The sequence below is a fragment of the Gallinula chloropus genome (genome assembly GCF_964237585.1).
Source record: "Gallinula chloropus genome assembly, chromosome: 19".
In the NCBI taxonomy this organism is placed as follows: Eukaryota; Metazoa; Chordata; class Aves; order Gruiformes; family Rallidae; genus Gallinula; species Gallinula chloropus.
The window spans coordinates 6,177,413-6,190,245 of record NC_140104.1 but is presented as its reverse complement, the minus strand read 5'-3'; the positions used below and the strand labels follow the sequence as shown (position 1 = coordinate 6,190,245).

General features: G+C 50.4%; 1 protein-coding gene across 1 annotated transcript in view; it reads left to right on the top strand.

Annotated features, from left to right (window-relative positions):
- Positions 1-354: 354 nt before the first annotated feature.
- The window catches only part of CALN1 (calneuron 1), a gene marked incomplete at both ends in the record, with an annotated part of 131,051 nt that continues 118,572 nt past the window's right edge, over positions 355-12,833 (top strand). The window contains one exon of the mRNA XM_084272914.1: positions 355-480. Within this exon, the coding sequence (XP_084129040.1) occupies positions 355-480 (126 nt within the window). The remainder of the gene's footprint in view (positions 481-12,833) is intronic.

Sequence of the window (12,833 nt, the reverse complement as noted above, 5' to 3'; positions counted from 1 at the left end):
CAAAACACATGGGTGAACCGCTGTTGCCCCCTGGCAGGAGCAGGGCTGTGTCCCAGAGCACACTATTCCCACGGCATTTAACATTCCCTGCGAAACCAGCTTTTATTCAGAACTGAACATCTGTTCCAGATGTGGTTACTCACTGCCCGCATCGCTGCGCTCCTGCCATTGTTGTCCTGCTCCACAGTGAAAGGCTGGCATGAATTATTGAGAGATTTGAGTGTAAATAAATGATAAAGTGGTACTGTGCGTGCAGCTAAGTTCCTGTCCGCTCCTTCCAGACTCACGCTGCCGTCTTTGATGTCCCCATGATGAGCTCACACATCGCCCAGGACCTGCTGTCTCACCTGCCTGATGGGGCTGATCGAAGAGCGTGGAGAGGGGCAGCCCAAGCATGAAGGTGGCCAAGGGGATGAGTCTCCTGGGGAGAAGGAGGAGCCGCAGCGGAGAGGCAGGCAACCAGAGTTTCCCTCCTGGCAAGTGTCTTTCTCATCTCAAACCATTCCTTGTGAGGGGCGAGCTGGCATGGGGTGGGGTGGGGAGGGGGGGGAGTTGCTTGCTGAGGGCAATTGGGGTGGGAGGGATGCTGCCAGCTCCCGAGGGTGGGCAGCACTGGGGGGACTGGCAGTGGGTGCGTGCCTTGAGAACGTGAAGGATCCTCAGTTAAAATCCTGGAGTAAAACCTCATCCCAGGGAAACATCCTGTTGGATTGTGCTGAACAGATCTGGACCATCTACATGCACATGGTGTGAGGGCAAGGGGGCTGTCTGGGTCTGAGCTGCCTGTGGGTCTAAAGCAGCCAAGCCCTCTTTTTGTGTTGGCTCTTGGGTGGAGAGCCCAAATGGATTTTTGGAAGCCTAGTAGTCTTGGAAATTGACTTTTTTTGTTTTATTTCATTTTTTTTGCTTCACCATTTTGAAAAATGGCTTGACTCACAGTTGCATGAGGCTGTGGGGATTCACAGCAGACCATCTGTTTCAGCTGTTAGCAGTCATTAATTTTTTTTCATATTTTTTTTTGCTACTTTTGAGATACTTTGGGAAAAAATATGTTCTTGATGGCATTGGAGGACTTCAAAGTCACTTACATATTTTTTTTTGCCTCAGAGAAACAATATATGTTGGATGCAGTTGTTAGAAAAGAATTATATTTTTATTGGGTTTTCTAAATGGGGAATTTGTCTCCTGTGGACAAGCAGGAGGACATAGTGTTTTGTTTATCTCCTTTCCACCATGCATTTGGCTAGTACCTGCCTTGCTACTGTACTGTGATACATCTACTAAGGAGGTTTGGGGTTTTTTTTTTCTGGGTTAACTCTGATGCACAAAGGCTTTCATTTAAAAAACTGTAGCAAGATTTTCTTTTAAGCCACTACCTTTCTGGAGCTAAGCACTTACTGATTAAATCAGCCTTATTGTCTCCAGTTATTCTACCCAGAAACTGGAAAATTACTCAACTCCTTGACAGGTGTTCACAGCTGATGGCTCAGATTTGTGGATAGAGTGCTGGGGCATATGGCATGATAAATAATAGAACAAACTAATCCTATTGACACTGTCCACCCTCCAGCCTGCACACATTTATCCTTGTGCCTTGCTCTTGCTGTGAGACAGCCTGTCCCCTGAGCCAGCTCCTCTCAGAGGTACCGCTCCCCAGCCACTGACCAATGAGTTTTGCCCATCAGTGTTTGAGCTAAAGCATCGTAGTGTTGTCTTTGTAAAGACCTCAGCTCAGCCTCATGGGCTGGTGTCTGCCATGGGTTTGCTCTGTCTGCTTCATGAGCTTGTTCAGCTGGTCCTTGTGATGGCACGTCATGCTGGGCTTTGTCAAGAGGCTCGCTGGTGGCTTCCCTGTTGCTCATGGAGGGTTTTAGATGCAGGAGGAACAGCTTCATTACGTTAAAAGGGCGCTGAGAAGTGGCAAAGGCTGGTAGCATGAGGGAAGGTGCAGTGTCTTGCACAGAAACGTGTGGTGGGGAGATGGTGGCAGGTCCTGGTGGGGAGATGGTGGCAGTTCCTGGTGGGGAGATGGTGGTAGGTCTCCTGGCGGAGGCTGAGTCTGAGCTTCATACAAGCTGTGGCCTGGGGAACAGCAGAGCAGAGAGCTCTCTGCACTGGGCACGTGGTTGGGCTGCTTTGGGTCCTGCATCCCTGAGGGTAAGAACAGAATGTAAAACATGAACCACGGACACTGAAACCTGCTCTTGAGTCATCTGATGGTGGGAGACTGAGTAGCTCAGACCTGGGGGAGGTGATGGCTGGTGAGCCATGGAGTATTTCCAGCCATCCATTAGGACTGCAGCTTTCAGCAAAATTATGAATGTGTCCTGGGAAAGGCTTCTCTGAGCTGGCCAAAGAGCCCTTGTCATTTCTGGGCATGGGAGCTGGTCCCTGTGCTTGGCAGCTGGTGTGGGGCTGTGCTGCGGCTGAACCCCATGTGTGCCACTGTGGAGCAGTCTGGCGCAGGGGGATGCTGTGGGATGGTGGTTCCTCCTGCCTGGCTGCCTGCTCCAGGGTGGCCCATGCTGGTCAAAGCCAAGTATCTCTGCAGTGTGAAGAGTCCATAGGGTGTACCCAGAGGGCTCAGCATCAGGTCTGTATGCTCCCACGTGTGTTTTTGGGTATGGCCTGGGTCCACCTCTTGTCCTTCGTGTGCAGAGTAGCAGGATGTTGGACTAGATGATCTTGGAGGTCTTTTCCAATCTTAATGAGTCTATGATGCATCCCCTCCATCCCTCTCTTGTGCTCCTCTCTGAGCAAGGCATGTGCCTTGAGTAAGCCAGGGCAGCCAGCGCACCGCAGCGCCTGCCGCAAGCTCACCAGCGGAAGGTGGAGGAATGCACATCTGGAGCCTTGGAGACGTTTGGTGCCTGTGTGGTTTTTATTTGGAGGCCTTTCTGTTGTTGATTGACTTAATTAAAATTTAAAAAAGAAAAAAAAAATAGCAGACAGGGTTAGCCTTTTGTTTTAATGAGATGCCTCACACACAGGGCTGCGGAGCCAATTTCCACTTAGAAATTTCCTTTCATTTTAAAGTTCTCCCCCAAAAAATGTTGAGCTGCAAACTGAAACGAGGTGTTAGGCTTTGTAAAGCAAACCCAACCCCAAATCTATTAACTGACTCAAAAAAGAAAAATTTTCTGTGTTGTAAAGTCAATTTTCAGGGGGGGAAATATTTTTTTTTCTGACAAAAACATCACTGTTTGAAAATGAACTGAATTCGCCAAGGTGTCTAAAATAATTTCTCATGTGCTTTTGCCCTGGCATGGAGAAATGGGTTGCTGCTCAGGCATGGGATGCTCTTCCCCTTCCTCTCCTTGCTGAAAGCCTCCTCCATGGTATGGTGTATTCTGGGGCATGGCTTGAGACTTGCAGGTTTGATGAAGAGGGAGAAGATGATTAGCAACCCTAGGGGCTCTCAATTGTATGTCGTGTCCCAAATTGTGTCTGCTTTTGCTTGCAGCTGTCCTCACTCCATCAGGTCTGACCTCTTGGAGCATCCCTGAGAGACCCCACTTAGAGCACAGGGCGCAGCCCATCTTGGTGAGCCTGAAAATTGCTGCTCAGACCCCAACCAAGATCACAGAATCACAGGGGTTGGAAGGGACCTCGAGAGATCATCAGGTCCAACCCCCCTGCCAAAGCAGCTCCCCAGCTCATATTGCACAGGTCGGTGTCCAGATGGGGCTGGAATCTCTCCAGAGAAGGAGACTCCACACCCCCTGGGCAGCCTGTCCCAGGGCTCTGGCACCGTCACTGGGGAAAAGTTCTTCCCCATGTTGGTGGGGAACTTCCTGTGCTCCAACTTGCAGCCATTGCCCCTTGTCCTGTCCCCACAGACACTGAAAAGGGGCTGCCCATTTCCCCCTGCGTCCCATACTTAAGATATTTATAAACATTAATATGTCTATGAACACCCCAGACACAAACATCTCAATGGAGCTTTTCCCCTCCGAACCAACTAAAATGTCTCTCACTGATGGGAAGGCTAAAAATAAGCTCCTTCTCCACAAACAGCTTAAAGATGTTGAAAATGAAAAGCAACAAAGGATGTAGAACGTATGAGTCACTAAATTACAGGGCTATCTTTCTAAGAGCAAAACAAAACAAAGAAAGCAAGCCAAAAAATACCACCCCAAACCCCAACACCAAACCCTCCCCACTGAACTTCATTGTGAAGTTGCTGGGCTTGGTTTGGGGCTGTTTGCCCCGTGGTCCCTGTGCAGGCAGTCATCGTCTTTTTTTGTGGGGTGGTGAAGGGCTGAAACCTTCTCCATTTGCATTGCTCAGTGTGCCAGAGCTGGTCTGTATGGGGGAAAAAAAGAAGAGTAAACCCAGTCTGCTCAGCAGCACGAACAGGAGGTGCTTCTCTCCTGCACATGGGCGTTTCTTCTGGTGGGGTTTTTGGGTTTATTTTTCTTTTTCTTGAGCTGAACCTCCCTTGCACCAGCTCTCTGGATGTCAAGCTGTCTTGTGGGGAAGAGTGTGAGTGCACGTTTGTCTCAGCAGTGTGTCCTCCTGGCCCCAGCTAAGCCACAAGTGTTTGGGCTCTGGGGAGCGAGCAGATTTTTGTAGGGGTAATCGCATTTGGCTGTAGCATTCGTTTGTTCAGCTAATGTAATTAAAAGGAGTTCTAGGTTTGGTTGGTGGGGTTTTGTTGGGGTTTTGTGGGGGTTTTTCTTTCTTTTTTCTTTTTTCTTCCCCCTTCCCTGAAGGTCTCCTTTGGTGATGAGCTCTGATAGGGTTGACTGTGTTGCAAAACTGAAGCTTTTTTAGCATTTGCAGATGAGCTTGAATCAAAATCTTGGCGTCTGAGGCAGCAGGAAAGGGGATGGACTCGTGCCAAACCTGTGCCTACGTCTGATGTTTGCAGCCAGCCCCAATCTCTCTAATAGGCTGAAATGAAACCTTGGATCCAAGCAGATGGTAGGGCTGGGGATGCGACTCTGCCAGCGCTGCTGTGGCCCGAGCCTGCTGTTAGCATGTGCAATACTCTCCCTGGGGTTCAGAGGAGCCTGAAGTGGCCCTTTTCAACCCCTCAGCATCTTCATCCCTCCTCATCCTCACTGCGGTGGGGGAGAGAAGGGCAACAACACCTGGCTAGGCTGCACGAGAGCCCGTCCCCAAGCCCGTTGCAGTAGCTGGCTGGCTCACACTCGGCCCAAATCACCCATTGATCAATAAATCAGTTGCCTGAGCTGGCACGAGCAGCAGTGGCTGTGCCTGAGGATCGTAAATCCTCAAGTGGAGCTTGCTCGGCAGTGATTTAATGGAGATACTTAGTTCTGAAATGCGCTAATTAAACTTTAGAATGAAGCATCCAGTGGAAAAGGGAGATTGAATAAAAAGTAAAAATAAAAAGTTTCTCCTGAAATAATTAACCATCATTAAAACATGAAAATCCAGGCTGGGGAGCAATTGTACGCCTTCCACAAAGTGTTTCATCAGAAATAATAGGATGAAATTAAGCAACACAAAAATGTGGGCTGGAAGTTGAAAAACTTATCGTGCTTGTGAGATCCATTAGGCTGTGAAATGTTACTGAACCCTCCCCAGGGAGCACCCTAGTGTGTGTTTCTCAGGATGTTTAAAACTGGTCTGGACAGAAACCCTCTCCCCTAAAACTGCAGGGAATAATTACAAATCTCCCCTCTTCAATGGGCTTTATAGATCTTTCTGAGTTTTAATTTCAGCGGGTCATCCCTAACCGAGCGAAGCTATTTAATTTCAGTAGAGGACTCTCTTATCTGCAGGACCTGCAAGTCGGACCCTTACATCTAGGAATTATATAGGATATTTTTAAGACACCAGCCTCTTCTGAAATACACTGGCTTGCCCTGCCTCCCCTTGGACACCACATTTATTGCTGCCATATTTACCGTGTGCTCACCCAAAATGAAGCGGAGCCTTCGCCGTGCCTACGTGGCTGTGGGTTTGCTGAGTGTCTCCCTGTGAGCTGGGTGGTATCCAGATGTAATCAGCCTGACTGGTGTACAACAGCTTGATAGCCAATTACATCAAGCGATAATCCACTTGTTATTAGAGTGACAGCTCAGTGCTGACAGTGACAACCATCACCGGTCCCCAACAGGCAGCCAGGCAGGTCTCTGACAACAACCTTCCCTGCCTTGCATAATTTTTCCACTGTGTAGCTTTGTCACATTAGTATTATATTGTCTCTCACCGTATCATTTCCCGGAGCGTAACGCGAACGGCGCGGTGCTGGTTTCCCAGGTAGCCCTCCCATCGCCGCCCCCCAGCCGCGGGGAGCCGCCGGCCCCACGAGCTCCCTTGCTGCTGAGGATGACTCCTTCAAAACAGGGTTTGACGTGATCAGCTCTGCATTTTAACAGATAGGAAAAGGGCAACTGGCTGGTCTTACTCAGGCAGAAGTTTGGAGGTATTCTGGATGTGTTTAGGGATTAATGAGAACTTGGTCCTTTAACTTATTTTTTAATAATAAATATATAAACCTAATGGATTTTCCAGCTACTGTTTTCAGCCATGAAGGTTGGAACCTTTTTGGCTAATGTCTTCCAGAGCTGAAGGAAAGGAAATTAGCTAAAGGCAGGGAATAATGTTCTGCAAACAATGGGCTTTGCCCCCACTTGTCTCGCATCAGTGGCCCAGCTGAAGCTGAGGAGGTCGCAGGTGAAAGTTCCCTTGTTAACCAAGGGAAAAATAAATTAGAAGCAGAAGGACATGAAGAGATTGATGGGAGGCTCATCCTGCTACACAGTGTTTGGTGCCACCATTCAGCTTCCACTGATGGTGCTGAGGACCATGTTGCTGGTGTTGGGAATATCTTCTCAGTGGACATAGAAGTGCCAGTAACTTAATAGAAAATGGTAAAGTTGCAGGATATAGGCAGGCCTGCACAGCCTTTGTGGTTTATAAGGGTCCTGGACCATGGCTAAATTCCTACATCTCCATCCAGGCTCAGCACCTGGCGAGCAGGCAGCATGCAGGTGCTGGGTGAGGGGTGGAAGGATGCTGAAATTGGTTGGCTCCCAACCATCCCTTGTTTGGGCAGAAACGCTCAGCCAGTGTAACAGGAATGGTTTGATATGGATGGAGATGGGGTTTCTGGTCTGCATAGGGAGCAGAGAAAGCCAAAATCCCTCTGCACGTGGTCCCTGAGCTGGTGTTTGTGTTCCTTCTGAGGGTAAAACCCCAGCATTGGAAATGGCATGAGCCATGAGGCTGAAAGGAAGGAGAGGGGAAGGAGTTCACATCAGAGGAGTACAACCCAGGCAGGATGTGAACAAAACACCTTTGAGCCATATGTGACGCTTGTTCTGAAGGCTTTGTTCAATGCTCACATGACTGTGGGAGTGTTGCTGTAGGTGCTGGGTGCCTCTCCAGCCTGTTTCCTGGATCTGACCAAGGCAGTTTTAGTTTACATGTGTGGAGTGTGGGGTTCCCATTCGAGACTCTTCAGCAGCCAACCAATTTCACCATTAAAACATCACTTCACGTGTTTACCCTAAGTTGTCTTTAGAGTTTAGCCTCACTGGAAGTACCCTGGTCCAGCTTTCCCCAGGTCTGGCTTTTTCAATGGGGACAGAGATGCAAAGAGCATGAGCCTCTGGTGCACTCAGGAAGGGAAGTGGCTAGACAAGCAAGTTCCAGTGAGCTCCAGCAACCCACTGGTATGGGCTGCAGTAAGGAGAGGTATCACCTGGCTGATCTGTGGTGGGAGTTTGAGCTCACCTGAGAAGCCTGAGGTGATGCTCAGCAAGCTGGGAGAGGTGCAGTCCTTCAAGAGCTTCCTCTGCCACTGGAGAAGTCAGGACCCGCCGGAGCTGCAGGCATCAGTGATACGTAGTTACCTGCCTTGCTCAGCTGCCCCTCGACATCAAACAGGGGGGCCGGGCAGGCTGGGACCCTGGGGCTGCACCCGAGACACGTGCAGACGCGGGTTCTTCTCCTCCATTGCTGTTCCTAAAAAAAAAAGGGACCGGCAGACAAACACTCCCCCCCCCCTCCTCCCTCCCTCCACTCCCCCCAAATCCCTCTGAGACCCGCAGTGCTTGCGGGGCCTCAACTTTCTAAGGGGCTCAGCCCCACATCATTGATTCCTTTGGGGGCCGTGGAAGGAGGAAAGCCGGGCGGTGGGAGCTGACAAAGGATGGAGCAGCCGGCGGCTGGCTCCTCTCCCCTGCGCGCAGCAGCCCTCGGGGGTTGGCGTGTGCGTGTGTGTGTGTGTGGGGCGGGGGGATGTGACACGGAGTGGGAAGCGAGGGGGTGGCTCGCACCGAGCTGCCGGCGAGGAAGGGGTTAGCGGGGGCCTGCCGCAAGGTGGGCCGCGGCGGAGGGTGTTCCCCGGGCGGGCGCTGCGCCGCCGCCCTGGCCGGGGGCTGCCGGGGGGGAGCGCGGCGCGGCGGGGCTCGGCGCTGCGCGGGGCCATGGGGCGCTGAGCCGCAGCGCGCTGCCGCGCCTCCCCGCACTTCGCCGTGGTTATTCAGCAGTAGCTATTTTTATTTCGTTCCGTGCTTTCGGTAATTGTATTTATTTTATCTTCTTTTTATTTTTTAATTATTGTCTTTCCCCCCCCTCCCCGCCATCCTCGCCACCCAGATCTCGTTCTGCCTCCTCCCTCCATCCTCCTGTGAATAACTCGGCCGGGAGCGATCTGGAGACGGGGGGGGGGGTGGGGGGAGGGTGGGGGGGGGGGGGGGAAGAGGAGCCCAGCAAACCTGTGGCGGAGGAGCCGGCTGGTGGAGAGGTGAGTGGAGGCGGGGCTGAGACCCCGAAGAAGGATGGGGAGCACCGCTTGCCCCCCACTCGGGGAGGGTGGGTGGTGGTGGGGGGGGTGGTTTTCGTAAGGAGCCGGCTGCCCGCGGCAAACACCCCCTGCAAATAACTCCCCCCAGCCCCAGCGGGGGGTAACCGGTTCTCCACGGGGAACCGACCTGTTGGCCGGAGCTGGGGCTCTTCCAGCCCGGCCGGTTGCTTAGACGGGGCGGCAGCGGCGGAGCGGTCCCCCCGCGGGATGCAGCGGGGTCCGGGGATGGCTGTGTGGGGGCGAGGTAGTCTTCGGGTGTGGATGCTCATTCCCTCCGGCTGTCCCCACGCTGACTCGTGGAAGCACTCGGTACCCTGTCCCCTCGTGCGTGTGTGGTTTGTTCAAGGCTGGTCGTGTTGTGTCCCCCCCCGCCTTTGGCTGTGTGCAGTTGTGGGCACACACACGCGTGTTTGTGGAGAGGGCCACGCAAGTTGCCATGGAGAGGTGTAACATCACTTTTGTTGCCCAGAGAGCCCTTTTTCTTAATTTCTGGGCCCTCTTCTTATTCATACCGTGGATGATGTAATAAGCGTTCGGTATCTATGCGGTGTCTTGCTCTTGTGGAGTTAGATAAGAATGAAGATCCCAGAGCAGAGGGAGCATCCGCCATCTGTTTGAATAGACGGGTCCTAATGAATCTGTCAAAATCAACAAACGTACACGACAGAGGAATTTGGCCCTGACACCTACTGATGCTGCTGCCGGCAACCAAAAGACTCCCAAAGAGAGTCCTGCCTGTCGCCCAGATGCCTAGTAACTGCTTTAATGTATTCAGCCCAACCTCGCTTTATTTCAGATATAATTTCAATCATCAGATTTAATACATGATTTGCAGTGATTACCTCCTGATTTACCCACTTGAACAGCAAAAGGAATGCATTAAGGAAGGCTGAGCTGCCGTGCCTTGCTGGTGTCCTGAGTGTGAGCTGTTTCTCTCTCCTGTTACTCACCAGCAGCTCAGACCTTTTCCACCCACCAAGTTTTACTGTTTTCCATGCAGCAGCTGCATCCCCCCTTCATACGCGCCGTGTTGTGTTGCACCAATTCACAAGGCCCCTCTTGCAAGCTTGTCTCGGCTCTGGGTGGCTTTTGGAGCGTGTGGAAAGTTGTTGGGATACAGATGGTCTCCATCAGGAAATGGTAGCAGGACACGAGCGGCTGTGGGAATGGCTTGCTGAGGTCTGGCTGGGCTGTGGGTGCCTGTAACTCCACTGGAGGAGAGGTGCGTGTCCCTGTCTCACTTGATGTGCTTGCTGGACTACAAGAGGATCTCCTCATTGCCTGGGAAAGCAGATTTCCCCGTTGTTCAGCTGTAAAATAGCTGCATAAGGCCGTGGTTGGCAAAGGACTGGATCACCCAGGTTGCTTACATCACGTAGGCAGCTACCACCGAAATGACACACTTGATTGAAGGCCAAAAGCACCATATACGTAACTGCCTGTGATTAAGCTCCATATGATGCCTCAGAGCAAGTAAAAACCCCTCCTTCATCTCATCTTGTTTGTAATGAGACAGCCGTTGCAGGGATATCGTTTCGGTCATGTTGTGGCTTTTGGGGGATTTTTGGTGTTTTGTTTATGGGGGTTTATTTTCCTTCTGGCTGTAAACTTCCATGACCTGCAACAATCTGCTGTTGCACCCTCGCGTGATGCCCTATGACAGCCTGGTGCTGTAGGTGTGCCGGTAGCCGGGAATACAAATTTCACCAGGTAAGAGCTCCTAATGGCATTTTTTTAACAAGGAATATTCCAGCTGGCTGCTTCTGGGGAGAGAGGGGGGTCTTTGCGAGCATCCTTTCCTCACTGGCATGTGTGTGTGGCAGCGTGACCGTTTATTTCTGGGAAGGGTTTGATGGGGGAAGCTTCATCTTCTCAGTTTTCAGTGTCTTTGTGGATGTTTATCTGTTTCCTCAGAGTAGGGGCTGTACCTGTAGATAAATCCTCTCCGCACTGCACCTGTAGATAAATACTCTGCCTTGGCTCCCTCGAAGCTGGTTGCATATCTCTGGGTGGTGAGGGATGGGGAGGGTGGTGGACCAGGGCCAAACCCAGCACTGGGTGAAACTTCCAGGTAGCATAAGGACCGCAGGGGTCTCTCTGGGAGAAGCACATCCCGCAGGAGACGGCTCCTGGTCCTGTGCACACTGTGAATCTGCCTCTCACAGCATCTTCCTTGAGATTCTCTGTGGGGTAGGAGCAGGCTGGGGCCCGATCCTGCAAGCTGATGGATTTCATCTGTGAATAAAAAGCACTTCCCAATCATCCCCCTGCATTCCAATCCCAGGGCAAAAGTTGTCGAGCAAAAGGACAGAAAAATAATCCCACAAACATGTGTAAAGGTAAATAGTCTGTGCAGATGCTAATTTTAACAAAACCTCCTTCTTTTCCTGTCATCTGCCTGAGGAGACAGGGTCGTACCTCTGTACTCACTCTCTTGACTTCATTATCATACAGTTTTTGTCCAGTCATAATGTGCTTGGGGGTTATGCTGATGCAGCTGATTCCTACCATGTCATGATATGTGGAGATAGATATAAATATGATGTTTCCGTGGCCACTTGTCCAGGCTTTCCTTCGACAGCCTAATTCCCAGCCCAGTCTTGATACATTTAAATGGCTGGTCCCATGCATCTCCCACAGCCTCCAGCAAACCTCTCTCTGTAAATTACCACGCAATGCAAGCCCTCTCATTTTATTTGCCTTTAAATGACCTGATTTCTAAGCAAAAATCATTGCTTGACCAGGAGTGAGATGATAGCACTATGCATGTTTATCTTCCAGAGTTATTGTAAACTGAAGAAAATACTCGTGGAGAAACTACTTGCATTAGGAATACCAGTAAACATCATTTTTAGTCGATTTGTGCACATATAACTTTATTGATTCAGCATGAAATATGGCAGGCGATCTGTTAGGAGATGTAAAATGGAACAGGCAGAGCCTTTTCGGAATACGCTGGGAGTGTGGAATGGGTTTGAGAGCATTCATTTTAGCCAGGTGGATTGCTAAGGTAAATCAGAATGTTTTTTATGAGTCCTGTAAACAATACCCAGTCCGTTTTATTCAGTTTTATGCAGTCTGAAGCTGAAGTTGTATCAGCTCAGCTCCTGACTGGGGGAACTGGTACGTCTGGAGAAGGTCTGCGAGGCTGGGTAGTCTTTAATTGTGTTTTTAACCTGTGAATGTGGTTAGTGTTAAAAGTGTAAGCAAGGAACTACAGTAAATACTGGGTATTATGCAATAGTACTCGGGCTATCGTGGAAAGAGGGTGATAGAAAGGAACTGCTTTATAGGTCTGCTTTTGATTAAATGCAGTCTACTTTGATAAAAGCTCTAAAACGTGAAAATGTTTCTCAGAATAAAGACATTAAGCAGTGGCAATTAAAGCCACAGCACAGATTTAGTCTGCTGAACCTGAAGTCGGTGGGCAAGACATGGGAAACGTATAGGAAATCCAGTGTGTGGTTCTGGAACTGCCTTCTCCTTGCTTGAACTCCGTATCTGCCTGTGGAGGCATAACTATATATACATTCTTACACCAGGAGAAAAGAAAACCTTAAACATCTGCACTGCATGCTGTCATTGAGTCTGTTCAAAGCTGAAGCTTTCAAGCAGCACATACCTCCCTTTTCCATACATTATCAAGCCCTTTAGCCTGGATGGAGGTTTTGGATCCACGCTGTTTCTTGCCTGTAGCCGTATCTCTCTGTGCTGGCATCCCAACAGCTTCCATGAGTACCTCTGGGGGGGCAGGCATTGCAAAGTGGGGTGCCAAGGCACAACGGCTGCACCCCCAGCAGTGAATTGATGCCCAGCAGTGCTGGGGAGAGCTTGTCGGAGGTGCTGGTGTGGGGTTCTCTGAGCCATCCGTTTCCCTTGTGTTTCCATGGCCTTCACACGTGTCCATTGTAGTTCTTCCCCATGGTGTCATTCGTTTTGGCTATTTATAAATGCAGCAAGGGTCAAAATCTGTCCCCTTTGCCATTTAAACAGGGCATTTGGTTTAGCAGAGGACAGGAACGGTTGGACTCGATGGTCTTAAAGG